Consider the following 18,321-nt stretch of genomic DNA (forward strand, 5'->3'; position numbering starts at 1 on the left):
AATGAAGATTGAAGATCCTGAGTGCCACATTTAAGTCTCAGCACAGCCAAATAAATAAATATTAAAAACACAAACTGTATCCAAGTTACTTGTTTGGTGCTGGGATATAAAAGTAAGTGGCACATGGTACCCACATTCAGTGGGTTTGTAGACTAGCTACTGTTACCAGACAGTGTGATAAGTAATGAGAGAAAAACAAATTCAAACTGCAAGGTGGACCTCATCCAGACTGGTAATTCCCATAGAAGGTCATGTGTTAGCTGACTTGGAAAGGATAAGCAGAAGTCAGACCAGGAGGCTGTGAAACAGGGTCCCAGGAAGGGGAAAGGGGAGAAAGTGTAGTGCATCTAGTTAACCAAAGGAGTTGGAGTACAAGGAAATTCTACTCCTGGATTTGGGAAACAATAGTCTCCTGTCTTCCAGTTCAGGGCTGTTTTTTTAATACTGCCTGGCTCTCTAAGTCTGTTGACAAGTACAAGATGATTCAGCATGTCTACAATTTTCTGACATAAAGAAAAGAAAACATACATGACTCACACTTACCCAGGTGTAGACAATTAAGGTTTTCTAGGAACTTCCCTGGTGTTCCAGTTGTTATCTGCCTGACAATGCAGGGGACATGGGTTCAGTGCCTGGTTTGGGCAGATCCCACATACTAAGGGGCACAACTAGGCCTGTGTGAAGCCTCTGTACCACAACTAAAGAAAGGCCACACGTAGCCAGGAAGACCCTGTGCAGCCAAAATAAATAATTAAAAAAATAAAAAAGATTTTCCAAACCCTGTTGCTTAAAGTGTCTTTTTAAACTGGATCAGTTCAGTTCAGTTCAGTCGCTCAGTCGTGTCTGACTCTTTGCGACCCCATGAATCGCAGCACGCCAGTCCTCCCTGTCCATCACCAACTCCCGGAGTTGACTCAGACTCACGTCCATCGAGTCAGTGATGCCATCCAGCCATCTCATCCTCTGTCGTCCCCTTCTCTTTCTGCCCCCAACCCATCCCAGCATCAGAGTCTTTTCCAATGAGACAACTCTCAGCTACATGTAAACAAATGAAATCAGAACACTCCCTAATACCATACATAAAAATGAATTCAAAATAGATTAAAGAGAAAGTGGAAGACAGGATACCATAAAACTCTTAGAAGAAAAGATAGGACACTCTATGATGTAAATGGCAGTGAGATCTTTTTTGATCCACCTTCTAGAGTAATGAAAATTAAAACAAATGGGACCTAATTAAACTTAAAAGCTTAAGCACAGCAAAGAAAACTATAAACCAAATGTAAAGACAGCCCTCAAAATGGGAGAAAATATTTGCAACCTAATGCCCCTCTGACCAGAGAAGACTCTTAAGAGTCTCTTGGACTGCAAGGAGATCCAACCAGTCCATCCTAAAGGAAATCATTCCTGAATATTCATTGGAAGGACTGACGCTGAAGCTGAAGCTCCAATACTTTGGCCACCTGATGAGAAGAAATGACTCACTGGAAAAGACCCTGATGCTGGGAAAGATTGAGGGCAGGAGGAGAAGGGAACGACAGAGGATGAGGTGGTTGGATGACATCACTAACTCCATGGACATGAGTTTGAGCAAGCTCCGGGAGTTGGTGATGGACAGGGAAGCCTGGCGTGCTGCAGTCTGTGGGGTCGCAAAGAGTTGGACACACTGAGGAACTGAACTGAACTGCCCCTCCCACCACTGGGTGCCAGCCCAAGGCTAGATACCCAAGGGAGACCCTCCCCTCCGTCCCTACCTCCCACTCTCTCTACCCAGGGGAAGCCTGGGTCCAAGGGACTGCTGCCCAAGCATGTCTATAGTCCTATTTCTATAATAAAAACTATTTTAATTATTGAAAAAAAGGGGAGTGAGCAATGGAGTTGTGTACCAAACTCTCTGTAAAGGTTATATCCTCAGCTGGGATTCTGGAGAACTTTTACTTCCTCCATTACAGATGCTAGATCCTGTCAACATTTGACTTTTTCACAGTGTATGAGGAGACTGGTGGGCAACAGTCCATAGGGTCGCAAAGTTACCTGTTTTAGAAGGAGGGGAGAAAAGGAAAATGTTAAGGGTCAGTTTAATTCTTCCCTTTCCTTTACTCAATTGCACGCATACTATGCCACCTTCTGGTCAAGATATGGCTTTTTGTCTGTGTCAAGGAAAATCACCATTAAAAGTGAATACAATGGTTACAGTATCTCCCACCTGCAGGCCAAGGAGGTCAAGGTGAAGAGAAAACTTTTTGTTTTGCTCAAATGGGTGAGGAGTGGGTGTGAACAGGGTCAAGCTGAGTGACTGTAGGTTTTTTTACATAGAAGGTGCCTGAAGCCCTCTTGTAAAAAGCCAGTCCTCAAGCAGGAGAAAGCAAAGAGGAGAGACAGATGACAGCATGGCTTTCAGCAGTGTAACTCTATCAAGGGAGGAATTCAATTCAGTTCAGTTCAGTCGGTCAGTCATGTCTGACTCTTTGGGACCCCATGAATCACAGCACGCCAGGCCTCCCTGTCCATCACCAACTCCTGGAGTTCAATCAGACTCACATCCATCGAGTCAGTGATGCCATCCAGCCATCTCATCCTCTGTCGTCCCCTTCTCCTTCTGCCCCCAATCCCTCCCAGCATCAGAGTCTTTTCCAATGAGTCAACTCTTCGCATGAGGTGGCCAAAGTACTGGAGTTTCAGCTTTAGCATCATTCCTTCCAAAGAAATCCCAGGGCTGATCTCCTTCAGAATGGACTGGTTGGATTTCCTTGCAGTTCAAAGGACTCTCAAGAGTCTTCTCCAACACCACAGTTCAAAAGCATCAATTCTTTGGCGCTCAGCCTTCTTCACAGTCCAACTCTCACATCCATACATGACCACTGGAAAAACCATAGCCTTGACTAGATGGACCTTTGTTGGCAAAGTAATGTCTCTGCTTTTCAATATGCTATCTAGGTTGGTCATAACTTTTCTTCCAAGGAGTAAGTGTCTTTTAATTTCATGGCTGCAGTCACCATCTGCAGTGATTTTGGAGCCCAAAAAAATAAAGTCTGACACTGTTCCCACTGTTTCCCCATCTATTTCCCATGAAGTGTTGGGACCAGATGCCATGATCTTCGTTTTCTGAATGTTGAGTTTTAAGCCAACTTTTTCACTCTCCTCTTTCACTTTCATCAAGAGGCTTTTTAGTTCCTCTTCATTTTCTGCCATAAGGGTGGTCTCATCTGCATATCTGAGGTTATTGATATTTCTCCCGGCAATCTTGATTCCAGCTTGTGCTTCTTCCAGCCCAGCATTTCTCATGATGTACTCTGCATATAAGTTAAATAAGCAGGGTGACAATATACAGCCTTGACATACTCCTTTTCCTATTTGGAACCACGGATTAGTAAAAAGAAAGTACTCTGTGTAACTCTCTCCATGTGCCCTCAAGCGACCTTCAGTGAAGACTGCTGTGACTTTTCAAGGCTCTTTGGGAAAGCATTTCAGATGTGTTAGATGAAGATGGATAGACAAGGAAGCCCCAGATTTCTTTGCCACACTGTAGCTTTCTCAGAAGGGCTTCCCAGGTAGTTCAATGGTAAACAATCTGCCTGCCAATCCAAGTACTCGCGGGTTCAATCGCTGGGTGGGCAAGATCCCCTGGAGGAGGGCATGGCAACCCACTCCAGTATTCTTGCTTGGTGTATTCCATGGACAGAGGAGCCTGGCAGGCTACAGTCCCTAGGGTCGCAAAGAGTCAGACACGACTAAAGCAACTTAGCACATACATGTAAGAAATTAAAAGATACTAGGATGTAAACCATCATAGTTAAATACTTGCTCCCAGAACTGTAGTACAGTCCCGGAAAGATCCCCTAAAAGCATGATTTCTGGGTCTACAGGCATGCTTGCTTCTATTTATTTTTTAAAATTAAAAAATAAACTTTATTTTTCTAGCAGTTTTACGTTTCCAGAAAAATTGAGGCAGGAAGTCCAGAGAATTCTCATACGCCCACTGGTCTCCCTTCAATCAATCATCTTCTCGCTTAAAAAAAAAGTATTATTGTTTTATAGAGGCTTTGGGGAGTGGGAGAGAATACAGAAAACACACAAAGACCCTGGTTTGATAAAATAAGGTTCGGCCGAAAAGCCCGGAGCAGTGTGTCAAGGCGAAAACTACATTTCCCAAAGGGCAGCGCGGCACGTCACAGAGGATGACGGCGCATGCGTGGAGGGGGTCCTCCGCGCTGCGACTAAGCTCATAAAAGGGAAAAAGACTGTGTGGGGCTCATCCTGCCGCGAATCTCGAACGTAAAGGGCGTTGTCATCTGCAGACTCTGAAAAGCATTCGAGGGGTGGCGCGCCTGCTCCCGCCGTCGCAGTTTCCAGCGCGACGTGCTTGTTCCACCCGAGGCTCTGTCGGTAGGTATGGGTCGCGGTCTGGGACACCCCCCTTCCGCCGCACACCCCCGCCAGGAGGATGGCGGGAGCGGAGGACTGGTGGTCCCCATGCCCCGGCCTCGCTGAGGCGGCTCTTGAGGGGCGGCGCGCATGCGCCTTGGCGGAGAAAGGCGGAGCGCCGGGAAGGAGAGCTAGTGTAGACCGTCTGTACCGTCTGCGCGTGCGCCCGCCCGCCTTGCGCGGGTGGGAAGCCGCCGCACGTGGAGCTTGGCACAGTGGCCCGGGGAGGTGGGGTACCCAGGCCAGGTGCTAGAATACAAGGGCAGAGGATGGGCCCCGAACCATGGTAACATTTGTTATTTGCTCACGATATGCCTATCTTAACCGAACAACCTCATTCTTCATTCATATTTCTCTTGGCGCCTCGTTTCTCTGCCCTTGTTTGCTGCCAAAATTTCGGTCTGTACTCACTAGCACTTTTTCTCCTCCAAACCCACTCCAGTCGGGCCTGGACCCCCACCCTTCCACTGAAATAGCGCCTTGTCAAAGCCACCAGTCATGTCTAGTTCTCAGACCTGTAGCAGTATTTGATGCAGTTGATCTCTTTTTGCTTCGGAATGTGCTGAAGTGTGACAAAACTTGGAAGAGTATAGATTTTATAGTTTGCAGGCTTGCAGTGGCAGCTCGACTACTTGTATTTCCTGAGTTACCTAGCATAACTTCACCCAACTGAACTAAAGTTTCCCCAGCTGTAAAGAAGGTGGGCTTGTAGCATTGATGTACGCATAAATGAGAGTCACCTGTGTAAGCTTCAGTACCAAAGCCTGGTAGGTATTGGGTAGGGGGTGGAGAAGGCAATGGCAACCCACTCCAGTACTCTTGCCTGGAAAATCCCATGGATGGAGGAGCCTGGTAGGCTGCAGTCCATGGGGTCACTAAGAGTCGGACACGACTGAGCGACTTCACTTTCACTTTTCACTTTCATGCATTGGAGAAGGAAATGGCAACCCACTCCAGTGTTCTTGCCTGGAGAATCCCAGGGACGGGGGAGCCAGGTGGGCTGCCATCTCTGGGGTCACACAGAGTCAGACACAACTGAAGCGACTTAGCAGCAGTAGCAGCAGCAGCAGGGTGGGATAGGTGGAAATCATCAGGTCTTCTTAATTTAAAAAAGGAAGCTAATTGAGGGACTTCCCCGGTGGTCCAGTGGTTAAGAATCTGCCTTGCAATGCAGGGGACTCAGTGTCTGATCCCTGGTCAGGGAACTATAAACCAATGTGGAGTGGGGCAGTTAGGCCCAAGCACCACAACTACTGAGCCCACAGCCACAACCAGAGAGTCCATGGGTCCCACGTGATGCAGCGAGGATGCTGCATGCTGCAGCTAAGACCTGATGCAGCTAAATGAATGAATGAATAAATATTTTCTAACAAAACAAACTAATGTAGATTCTTACTGATGTGGCTAAATTGACGGTATGGGATCTGAATGTAGTCTTGGATGCCTTGCTTCCCTTTGACTCATGACAAAGCTTTTATTGTCCTAAGTCCTATGTGATTATTTTTAGAGTGGTTTAAGTATAGACTGTTTTCATTTGTATGAGAGGGTCAGACAGCAGTTTTAGGCTGTTTGTTAAGCAGTTAATATGTGCTTTTCCTTGCAGCCTTGGTCCCTATGAATTACCTCTTTTTAGTCAAACTTCTCAGTTGCAGGTAACAAAAAGGTAGCCCAAACTAGCCTAAGCAGAAAAGGAGTATCTATTGACTCTAGCCTAAGCAGAAAAGGAGTATCTGTTGACTCTAACTAAAGAGTCCCAGGTGTACCAGCTTCAGGTATGGCTGTATCCAGAAGCCTTGGTTATGTCACCAGTATTTTCTGTGTCTTTTCAGCTCTGCTTTCCTCCATGTTGATTTCTCCCTCAGGTAGACAAAAATCTCCATCAGTTCCAGGCTTCTATGCTACTTTCTTAGCCAACAGAAAGAGGTCTTTTTTTTTTTTTTTTGTAGATCACTTCAGCAAGAGATTTAAAATTGATGTTAGCCAGATTTGGGTCACATATCTCTTCCAGAACCAGTTGTGCTGGACAGGAAGACTGTAATACTTCTGTGGACCCAAGTGGTGTACCCAGCCTTGGAGCCAAGATAAAGGATGGTTTCCCAAAGGGAAATTAGAGTACTATTACAAGACTTAACTGTTTACTTAGGGAAAAGGAACAGGTTTCTTTAAAAAGATTCACATGTGACTGCTCTTAGCAGTTTTATTCATAATGGCCCAGAATGGACATAGACGCTATTCAGAGAAAACAGGTTAAATAAACTGGTTTGTTCATACAATTGATGCAACTCAGCTATAGAAAGGAACAAACTCCTAATACACACAGCAACACAGATGAATCTCAAAACACATTAAGTAAAAGAAACCAGACACTCAAGTATACAGATGGCATGGTTATATTTTTGTGAAGTTCTGGAAAAGGCACAACTGGTCTGTAGTAGAACACAGCAGAACAGTGGTTCCCCTTGTGGGTAGAAGTAGAAAGTCAGTGGAAAGAAGAGGGTTCTAGGACCCAAAAGGTTTAGGGTTACTGGGCCTTGCCTCAAAATTCATAAGAATTCTGAAACCTTATGGGGATTACGTAACCGCTCCTTGGTTTGAGACTAATGCTGAAATCAACTGGGACCCTTGAACTTGGATAACAGGCAGTTTGGGCTGAACATTCCGTTTCCTCCCAGCTGGGAGCTCCTTGGCTTTTTGATTTAGCTATGGTTCCAAGTCTGCGTTCCCACTTGTTTTGCAACAGCAAGCTTAGTGTTTTGAGAGTGGAGAGCTACAGGAACCTTTACTGAGAGTGTATTTTCTGGGGAAATTCAAGTTCACAGCTGACTGGATCTGGAGATAGTAGTGTGTGCTTGCTCAGGCACAGAGTTGTGTCTGACTCTTTGCGACCCTATGGACTGTTGCCCACCAGGCGCCTCTGGCCATGGCATCCTCCAGGCATTTGCCTGGAGCGGGTTACCATTTCTTCCTCCAGGGGATCTTCCTGACCCAGTGATCAAACCACATCTCGTGTGTCTTCTGCATTGGCAGGTGGATTCGTTACCACTGAGCCACCTGGGAAGCCCAGAGATAGCAGTAGTTTGTTGTAAAATGAGGTACTTCTCCCAGGCAGGGTGCTACCTAATGGGCAGAGCTCAAGCGGGGGAGGGCCCCTTAAATGATGGCGGCCGTGATCACTCCCACATGCTTGGGATGTGTCAGCATTTTCTGTTGCTTGTGCCTTTGACTGCTTTGCTCAACTTAATTATACAGTTCCTTATCTTTTCCTGGTACTGCCTTATCTACATTTCAGAATTACTTCACATCAAATAGAAAGGAAGTGAGATGAGAGCATTTAAAAAGTCACAAGTCAGTGTTTTTTTGTGTGTGAGTGCGTCCTGACAGTTGGTGTAGGGGCTTCTTCTGCCTTAAGACTGGCCTCTCATCAAATTTGGGGCCCTCCTTTCCCGCCACTGCCTTCTGGTTGCAGGATGAGGCCGTCCCTAGCTTGGTATTTGACCTACTCCTCCAGACCAGGTGGATCAACTTTTTCACTTAAGTTTGCTGACAGTTTCAACCGCAGTTTCGTGTGTCTGTTTCTGCATCTACTCATTGCAAAAGGTTCTATGAGACAGCACTTTTTTTTTTCTTAAACATGCGTGGGATCTTTGTGGAGAAATACCCAAGAAACAACAGTGTTTGCTTCAAGGAGTGGGCGATTTCCTGACACTGCTTATCAGTGGGATTATTGATGAAAGGGGCTTGTTGAAGACAGTAGAGATGATGATTATTGCCTGTGGAGCTTTCTAGGCTGTGTGGAGAAGAAAAGATCTACCTACATCTACTGGCTGAAAAGCTGTTATAGATCTAGGTGAAAGTGTTAGTCACTCAGTCATGCCCACCTCTTTGCAACCCTGTGGAATGTAGCCCTCCAGGCTCCTCTGTCCCTGGAATTCTCCAGGCAAGGATACTGGAGTATCCTTGCCATGCTCTCCTCCAGGGGATCCTCTCAACCCAGGGACTGAACCCAGGTCTCCTGCATTGCAGGCAGATTCTTTATCTTCTGAGCCACTAGGGAAGCCCAAAGGTCTAGATAGGTTCCAGGAAAAGTCAAATAAGAGTTAAGTTAGGCTTCTTTAGGGTTAGTCAGACAAAACCAGTCTTCAGCTGGTTGTTGAGGAAAATGTACCCTGACAAAGAAGGAAAGGGTAGGTCTTCCCTGGTGGCTCAGTGGTAAGAATCCACCTGCCAATACAGGAGACACAGGAAACATGGGTTCGATCTTTGATCCAGGAAGATCCCACATGCTTCAGAGCAACTAAGCCCATTTGCCAGAACTACTGAGCCTGTGCTCTAGACCCCAGGAACTGCAATTACTGAAGCCCATGCGCCCTAGATCCCGTGCTCCACAACGAGAGAGTAGCCCCTGCTTGCCACAGCTAGAGAAGAGGCCGCACAGCAGGGAAGACCCAGCACAGTCAAAAACAAATAAGTAAAATGAAAAAGAGGGAAAGAATGTGCCTTTCAGGCTCTTTGGAGGGCAGGGTGGGATGGGACAGGGCATCTGTGTTTGATAGTCTATAGATAAGACACATTGGATGGAATGTCAGCAGATGATGGCACTAGATAGGCCTCAGGGCTGGATCCCATCCTTCACCCTCCTGTCCCTTCACATGCAAGCCTGTTCTCTTATCCTGGGACTTGTTCTCAGTGTGCTTCTGCTCCTCAGCCAACATGCTTCCATTTCCTCCACCTGTAATCCCTCTGTCTACTTGCCTCCCCCCAAGCTTCTACCCCCGTCTCTGGGTCACAGCCCTGCTAGCCAGGAATTGCTGTCTTCATTGCTTCCACACCCTCCTGCCTGGCCCCTCCCGTTGACAGTGTTTCCCCCCTCCCAAGGTCATCAGTAACACCCTGGAGACCGTCCTTTTCTGTGGCATGTGGTATTATCCGTCACCCTCTCATGTAAACTTTCCTGCTTTGAGGGAGATTAAGATTTAGAGATATCATTGCACAGACAGGGCCGGGGGAGGAGGTTACGTAGGAGTGAGAGGGGACAGCAGCCCGGCTTGAGCCCTGAGGAGCGCCAGCATTTATGATTCTATTGTTTTATGTATTTTGCTGTGCTGGGTCTTCGTTGCTGTGCGGACTTCTCTCTAGTTGCAGTGAGCAGAGGCTGCTCTGTAGTTGAGGTGTGCGGGCTTCTGTCTTTGCAGAGCCCAGCCTCTAGGACATGCGGGCTTCACACGGCACATGGCTCAGCAGTTGTGACTCACAGACTTAGTTGCGCAGTTGTGGCTCCATGGCCTGTGGAACCTTCCCAGATCAGGGATCGAACCTATGTCTCCTGCGTTGGCAGGCAGATTCTTTACCCCTGAGCTACCAGGGAAGCCCAGCTCCAGCATTTAGAGAATGTTCAGGAGGGAGATCAGCCCAGTAGACTGAGGAGGAGCTGAGATGAGGTGTAGGCACCCCACACAGCAGGGAGGCCCTGAAGCCAGAGGTGGAGGAGGGAAGGGACACCTGTGCCTGCATGCTGACACATCAGGTCGGATAAAGCAGGAAAGGATCCAATGCTTTGGCCTGTAGGAAGTGATTCACTTTTCTTGAGAACATTTTCGCTGGGCTGGTGAGGATGAAGCTAGCTGAAAGTGGGTTGAAAAGTGAAATAGGGGTGAAGAAGTAGAGGGGCACATGCTTAGACAACTTTAATTTTAAAGTGGAACCAGGGATGGGTGGGTCCGTGAGGTGAGCATGCGGTTAAGAAGCTTTTATTTTTAAGATGGGTCCCTGCCCCAAAGTGTGCTTGTTTGCTTGTAAAGCATAGGAAAAACATGTCAAGTGGTGCAAGAGGAGATGGGGTTCAGAGCACAGATGAAGGAGATTTTAGTCTTCAGTAAGTGAAAGGACAGTCTTCTGTCTTGAGGGGAAGGCGGAATGGAGCTCTGCTGCACGGGGTCATGGTTTTGATGGTGGGATCGTTTGCAGAGACCTCATGGTCTCTGGCTTGTCATCTGAGCAAAGTAGGAACCTTGGACGTCAGTAAAGGAGACCCAAAGTCAGGTATGAGGGCAGGAGCAAAAGTACTGAGGAGAGACGACGTTTGAAGTGTCCAAATTATCAGAAAAGGTAACTGATTTTTCTAGTAGCAGAATGGGAATACTTGCTGTCAATGTTTGTATAAAGTAAAACCCACCTGTCCATTTGGGGGGCTTCCCCCTGTTTTAATATGCACAGGGTAGGCATGTAGAAGGCAGGTGGTTCCAACCAGGATTCTGCTTTATGTGGCAGGAGAGAGCAACATTTTTCCATGCTGATCTGGTCTTTCCCAGGATCTTCCCACGGGACTCATCCTTGGTCCACACCCTCACCTTGGTTGTGGTTCAGTGGGGGCTCTTTGCTCAGCAGATGACCCTTATGCTATTCATCCTCAAATTTATTCACTTTGAATCTCTTAAACTCTAGATTCCTGATTTCATGTGGTTCTAATTAGTGCAACTAGACTTTTTTTTTCTTAAGGGACATGTTATTTGTATTGAAATGCATTATATAAGGCCTGCAGTGGTAAAATCCCATGGATGGAGGAGCCTGGTAGGCTATAGTCCATGGGGTCACTAAGAGTCGGACACGACTGAGCGACTTCACTTTCACTTTTCACTTTCATGCATTGGAGAAGGAAATGGCAACCCACTCCAGTGTTCTTGCCTGGAGAATCCCAGGGACGGGGGAGCCTGGTGGGCTTCCGTCTATGGGGTTGCATAGAGTCCGACACGACTGAAGCGACTTAGCAGCAGCAGCAGTGGTAAAAATAGCACTGCACATGTGAGGAAAAAAAGATGTGTCACAGCTAAGTTGGACTTCATAAAAATTGAGAACATGTGCTTTAAAGGACACAATTCAGTAATCACTTTTATAAAACCAATAAAAACGGGCAAAGGGCAGTTCTCCCAAGAAGATACAAAAATGGCATTTGAACATTGGAAAAGATGTTCAACATCACTAGCCATCAAAGAAATGCAAAGCAAAACCATGGTTAGCATTTCATACCTACTCAGATGGCTGTAATCAAAAAGGTAGATAATATCACGTGTTGATGCAGATACCAGAGATAGCAGAACCCTCCTATGTTGCTGATGGAGATATAGATGGCACATCCACATTGGAAACAGTCCAGCAGTTCTCCAAAGCTTCAACATAGAGTTACCATATGACCCAGCAGTTGCACTCCTTGGTACATGCCCAGAAAATGAAAACATGTCTGCAAGTATTTATAGCAGCCAAAAAGTGAACACAACCCAAAATGTCCATCAGTTGATGAGCTGATATACAAAATGTAGTATATGCAAACATGGAATATTATTGAACAATCAAAGAAAATAAAGTGCAGAATAGGTAAATATCTAGAGACAGAAGGTAAATTAGTGTCTGGTGAGGGCTGGCAGAGATGGAGATGGACATGTATTTAAAATGTGCATTTCAATCCGTTCAGTCGCTCAGTCACGTCCAACTCTTTGTGACCCCATGGACTGCAGCAAACCCGGCTTCCCTGTCTATCACCAGCTCCTGGAGCTTGCTCAGACTCATGTCCTTTGAGTCGATAATGCCATCCAACCTCTCATCCTCTGTCTTCCTCTTCTCCTCCTGCTTTCAGTCTTTCCCAGAATCAGGATCTTTTCAAATGAGTCAGTTCTTCACATCAGGTGGCCAAAGTATTGGAGTTTCAGCTTCAACATCAGTCCTTTCAATGAATATTCAGGACTGATTTCCTTTAGGATGGACTGGTTGGATCTCCTTGCTGTCCAAGGGACTCTCAAGAGTCTTCTCCAACACTGCAGTTCAGAAGTTTCAGTTCTTCAGCGCTCAGCTTTCTTTATGGTGCAACTCTCACATCCATACATGGCTACCGGAAAAACTATGGCTTTGACTAGACAGACCTTTGCCTGTAAAGTAATGTCTTTGCTTTTTAATATGCTGTCTAGGTTTGTCATAGCTTTTCTTCCAGGAGCAAGCATCTTTTAATTTCATGGCTGCAGCCACCATCTGCAGTGATTTTGGAGCCCAAGAAATATCAGTATTAATAGTATAGCTGATTAACAATGTTGTAATAGTTTCAAATGAACAACAAAGGGACTCAGCCATACATAAACAAGTATCCAGGGTTTTCTGTGTACAAGGCCATGTTTTCTGCAGGTGGAGATAGTTTTACTTTTTTCTTTCCAGTCTTGGTCCTTTTATTTCATTCTATTGCCCTAACTAGAACCTCCAGAACAGTGTTGACTTGTTGCTGATCTTAGCGGGGAAAGTTTTAAGTCTTTCACCAGTAAGTATGATGTTATCTATGGATTTTCATAGATGCCCTTGATCAACTTGAGGCAGTTCTCCTGTATTCCTGGTTTTTATATTACTTTTTAAAGAAACAAAAGCAGAAATTTTAAGAAGATATGAATATTTACATACAAGGAATTCAGTTTACTTCTAGGAGGGATGGGGGAGATTCAGTGTGAAGCTGATCTTTGTGGATATGGAGATATATTAATTGAACCACCTTTCCCAGAAGGTAGGGGGATCATGTAAAATTTCAACATCCTAAAAAATTTTCCTTTTTTCTTCCCATCTCCTTTTCTCTTTAAGCATGTGTCCATTTTCACCTAGTTACAAAAGCTTACTTAAAAAAAATTTTTTTATTGAGGTATAGTTGATGTTGTGTTGACTACTGCTGTAAAACAGAGTGATTCAGTGTTTTATATATGTATATATATACAGACACACACACACACATTTTTAAAATCATTTTTTAATTTATTTTTACTTTCTGGCTGTACCATACGACTTGTGGGATTTTGTAGTTCCCCTGACCAGGGATTGAATTAAGGCTCTCATCAGTGAGAGTGCAGAGTCCCAACCACTGGACCACTAGGGAATTCCTGAAAAAATTTTTTTAAATATTCTTTTCCATTATGGTTTAATCATAGGATATTGAATATAGCTCTCTGTGCTATACAGTATGACCTTGTTATTCATCCATTCTATGTATAAAAACTTATATCCACTAACCTCAACTGCCCACTCCATCTCTTCTCCAGTCCTCTTCCCCTTGGCAACTATCAGTCTGTTCTTTGTGTCCATGATTCTGTTTCTGTTTCATAGATAGATTTCATTTGAATCATATTTTAAATTCCATATATAAGTGATATCTATGGTATTTGTCTTTCTCTTTCTGACTGATTTCACTTAGTATGATAGTCTTCAGTTACATCCATGTTGCTGCAAATGGTATTATTTCTTTCTTTTTTATGGCTGAGTAGTATTCCATTGTATATATGCACCACATCTTCTTTATCCATTTATCTGTTGATGGACATTTAGGTTGTATCTTGGCAAAACAGTAGCTTACTTTTAAAATTGCCTATTAAAAAAATAATAAAATAACATTGCCTATTATTGTCTTTTATCCTGATTATCTACTGTTACATTTTATTTTCATCAGAATACATTTATCTTACCTTAAGTCAGAAACTTTTAGTAGTTAATTTCTCTTCCCTCTACAGTAAAAAAAAAAAAAATCACAGTGCTTTATGACTTGGAAAGTGTCTTCATATAAGATCTTATTTGAGTCTTCAATTACAGATTTAAAAACAGGGCAAAGTGAAAGTCACTCAGTCGTGTCTGACTCTTTGCGACCCCATGCACTATACAGTCCATGGAATTCTCCACATCAGAACACTGGAGTGGGTAGCCTTTCTCTTCTCCAGAGGATCTTCCCAATCCAGGGATCAAACCCAGGTCTCCCGCATTGCAGGCGGATTCTTTACCAGTTAAGCTGCAAGGGAATCCCAACAATACTGGAGTGGGTAGCCTATCCCTTCTCCAGCGGATCTTCCTGGCCCAGGAATCGAACCAGGGTCTCCTGCAATGCAGGTGGATTCTTGACCAACTGAGCTATCAGGGAAGCAAAGTTAAAAAAAAAAAAAAAAAAGGCAGGAGGAGGGTAAACCAGAATGCTTTACAAGAGCTGGGGCTACGGCGTGCTGCTTTTGGAAGGTACTTACTAAGTACTCCTGACTTGTTTGAACACACCGAATCCAAGCATCACTGGACTGGGGAAGCATTCCAGAACCGCTTGCCACTGTATTAGTTTCCTAAGGCTGCTGTGAACAAATGACCATAAACTAGGTGACTACAAACAAAAGAAATGTATTCTTTCACAGATCTGAAGGCTAGAATTCCGAACTCAAGCAGTTCTGTTAGTTGCAGAATCAAAGGTAGGGTCCTTCTTGGGGGCTCAGAAGGGGAATATGTTCCCTGTCTCTCTCCCAGTTTCTAGTGGTTGCCAGCAATCATTGGCACTCCTTAGCTTGCAGCTGCCTAACTCCAGTCTCTGTCTCTGTCAGATGGCTGTCTTCCCTGTCTTCCCTCTCCACCTGGCATTCTCTCTGTGTGTCTCTTGTTTCTTCTCTTGCACGGACACAAGACATATTTGATTGTGTGTGTGTGTGGGGGTACACAGTCATGTCTGACTCTTTGCGACCCCATAGACTGTAGCCCACTAGGCTTCTCTGTCCGTAGAATTTTCCAGGCAAGGAAATTGGAGCATGTTGCCATTTCCTACTCCAGGGGATCTTCCCAACACAGGGACTGAACCCACGTCTCTTATGTCTCCTGCCTTGGCAGGCAGATTCTTTACCACTGCGTCACCTGGGAAGCTGCATGAACCACCAGGGAAGCCCTCATGTTAGATTGAGGCCCACCCTTTTCCAGTATGATCTCATCTTAACATGCATCTTAATTACATCTGCAAAGACGCTGTTTCTATATAAGGTCACACTCACAAGTACCAGAAGTTAGGACTGCAGCGTCCTAACCAGAAGAATGGTTAAACCCACAACAGCCACTAATAAGTTCTCTTTTCCTTCCCTCCCCGCAGGCGCCCCTGTATACCATGGCCCTCGTGTCTGCTGATTCCCGAATTGCAGAACTGCTCACAGAGCTCCATCAGCTGATCAAGCAAACCCAGGTAAAAAGCCACAGCCCTCCACTCGTAGAGGGGATCGTGGGCTGTGATACTGAACTGTGGAGGGGGCAGGGGTAGTTGTGTTCAAAGAGTTTGGACGTGCCAGAACCACAGTGATGTCATGAAGGTGAGAGGAGGAGCATGGAGGGTATGACCGCCGTGCCTATTGGATTTTCTGTCACGTGCAGGATTTCATGGTTCTTTTTGGTTAGTAACAGCAATATTGCGATACTGAGCTATATTCACATACAGTTCACCCATTTAAGGTGTACAGTTCAATTTGAATCCAATATTCAAAGTGTTGTGCAACCATCACCATCATCAAGTTCAGAACATTTTCAAAAAAAGCCCCGTACCCTGTAGCAGTCACTTTCTGTATGCCTCCACCTCCTTGTTCCAGGTAAACAGAGACACTCCTATCAGGCAAAATATTCCAGGTATGTTTAGAGGTTATTTCCCAAGAGCTGGTCAAGGGCCAACCCTGTTTTGAAATGCCCAGCGTTTGAAAACCCTAGCCTGCTGAATTAATCTTTAACTGGATACCCACCTCCCTAGCCCTTGGCCCTGATACAGCAAAATAACCATTCGAACATTTACATTTAGTATAGCATTTATAGACAAGGGCCTGGCAACCCACTCCAGTATTCTTGCCTGGAGAATCCCCATGGGCAGAGGAGCCTGGCGGGCCACAGTCCATGGGGTCACACAGAGTCGGACACGACTGAAGCGACTTTGCACGCATACGTAGCATTTATATAGCGGATACAGGTATTCCTGATATAATAGTATCAGGATGAATATGCCTGACATTTGCAGGAATCTTTGTAACGTCGAGATAGACTTAAAGAAACAACTAAATCTGTTCTATAGAACCATTACATGCACTTTCATACTTTTGTCCTAATTTGATTACCCAATTTCCTCTTTCATCTTCCACTCTCTGTACCTTACGATAGATTTATGTGAAACTGTTTGGTATCAAAATTAGCTGATGAGTCAAATCCAGTTCCTCCTCAGGCCAGTCATTTTTTATCAGCATTTCATTCTCAGAAGACTTTGACTCAATCCCCTAATACATTTGGTCATCAGTATCAGTGTTAGCCCATGACTTACTTAACAAAACATAGTTATATCTTACTGACAGTACCAGTGTGTTATAACATAATGAAGTGTGATCATAGTAAAATTGGTTTCATTATAGAACAGATCAGTAAGAATTACAGAGCAGTTTCTTTTACCTTTGCAACAGAATTGGCCCTGCCCATTTACCAGATTTATGAACAGGCTTTAGTACAGTTGGCCATGATTCAGTTATTTCTGAATTAGTGGGCTGTTTCAATTATGTGATATAACTGCATTCACTCTTAACTGCATTTTGCCAGATGGCTACCCTCTCAGGTTTTTAGAAATTCTGACATAAAGGTTAAAAGATAAAGTTACAATTTCTTTCTTAGGAATCATCCTAGCTCCCAGCATCTTCACTTGCAGCCTTGGTCCTAGGATCACTGACATGGGGAAGAATTGTACCAGTTTCCTTCCCTACCCCCGCTTCCCCAGATGAATTGCTCATAGATACATGTGTTAATTTCTAGACTCTCAATTCTATTCCATTGATTTATATGGCAGTGTCACACCATTCAACACTGCAGCTTTGTAGAAAGTTCTGAAATTGAGAAATGGGCATTCTCCCATGTTATTTTTGTTTTTCTTTTTTGAGATTGTTTTGGCTGTTCTGGATCAATTGAATTTCCATATGAATTTGAGGATGAGCTTTTCAGTTTCTGCAGAGAAGTCAGCTGGAATTTCGATGGGGGTTGCGTTGAATCTGTGGATCACTTTGTCTTTTTTGATAAAGGAGTGTCATTAAATGTATAACTTGTGATTGAACTTTAATGCCTTTTGTACTGCTTTTGCATTAGGTGGGGGAAAAATTCCTTTTGCTCTTAGGGATTTGGAAGTTGGATTTACAGAATGAGGGCCCTATTTATGGGGCCTGTGGCCAGGGCTGTAGGGTACTTACCACAGCAGCATGAAGGGCCCCTCATGTCCTGTCGACCTCATCCTTGCAGGAAGAGCGTTCGAGGAGTGAACACAACTTAGTGAACATCCAGAAGACCCACGAGCGGATGCAGACTGAGAACAAGAGTGAGTAGCTGGGCTCAGGAGAGAAAGGTGAGGAGGGGGGTGGGTGCCAGCTAAGACTGGCTGTCCTCATTTTCAAAAGCGACTTTTGCGTGTATCTGCCTGATCCGAAATGAACTGCTGCCTAAGCCTGAAGGACAGTTTTCACTCAGGCCAGGTGACCCAAGATGACCCAGAAGATGGATGACAGACTCCCATGCATCTGTCTCCCTGTGTTTACTCTGCAGTCTCTCCCTATTACCGGACAAAGCTGCGTGGCCTCTATACAACTGCCAAAGCCGATGCGGAGGCTGAGTGCAAGTGAGTACTGTCCCTCTGCTTTGCCGTTGCCTCCCTCCTCACCCAGGTGCTGGGCTGTAGGAGCCCAAGACCCCAGCCTGCCCCCGCTCCTCAGGGGTAAGCAGATCCTGACTCCTAGCCTCTCCTGTAGGGCCCAGCTTCTCTAGAGCCCACTCTTGTCCCTCTTCCCCGGCCCCACTGTTGTATAAATGGCAGAAGGGCATAGGTCAAATTGCAGTGCTGCCTTTTCCCTATCACTTGACCTTTGGTGGTCTCTTGAGCTGAGACTCAGTTACTCCCTCATTAAAATAGGGATAATAACTCCCTATAGAATTGTCAACGTAAAATGTGGTAATGCATATAAAGTCACTGATATCTGTATTTTCAAACTGTTTTGACCATGACCTATGGCGATGCCTGGTGCTGGGCAGTCTCCACAGAGACACACAGGATAGTGAGGGGCCTGCCTTCAGGGGCAAGCCATCCAG

The 18,321-nt window shown here is 45.1% G+C and overlaps 1 protein-coding gene across 4 annotated transcripts in view; it reads left to right on the forward strand.

Annotated features, from left to right (window-relative positions):
• Positions 1-4,191: 4,191 nt before the first annotated feature.
• Positions 4,192-18,321, forward strand: part of SGF29 (SAGA complex associated factor 29) — a 30,307-nt gene continuing 16,177 nt past the window's right edge. Inside the window, exons 1-4 of one of the 4 annotated variants that reach the window (XM_061401553.1) lie at positions 4,192-4,386; positions 15,326-15,415; positions 17,482-17,557; positions 17,782-17,854. In XM_061401553.1, the coding sequence (XP_061257537.1) occupies positions 15,341-15,415; positions 17,482-17,557; positions 17,782-17,854 (224 nt within the window). In that variant the 5' untranslated portion in view covers positions 4,192-4,386; positions 15,326-15,340. Of the gene's footprint in view, positions 4,387-4,449; positions 4,712-7,245; positions 7,453-15,325; positions 15,416-17,481; positions 17,558-17,706; positions 17,855-18,321 lie in introns of those variants that run through there. The other 3 variants (XM_061401551.1, XM_061401550.1, XM_061401554.1) reach the window with 3 other exon arrangements.

This window comes from Bos javanicus, chromosome 25 (genome assembly GCF_032452875.1).
Source record: "Bos javanicus breed banteng chromosome 25, ARS-OSU_banteng_1.0, whole genome shotgun sequence".
Taxonomy (NCBI): domain Eukaryota; kingdom Metazoa; phylum Chordata; class Mammalia; order Artiodactyla; family Bovidae; genus Bos; species Bos javanicus.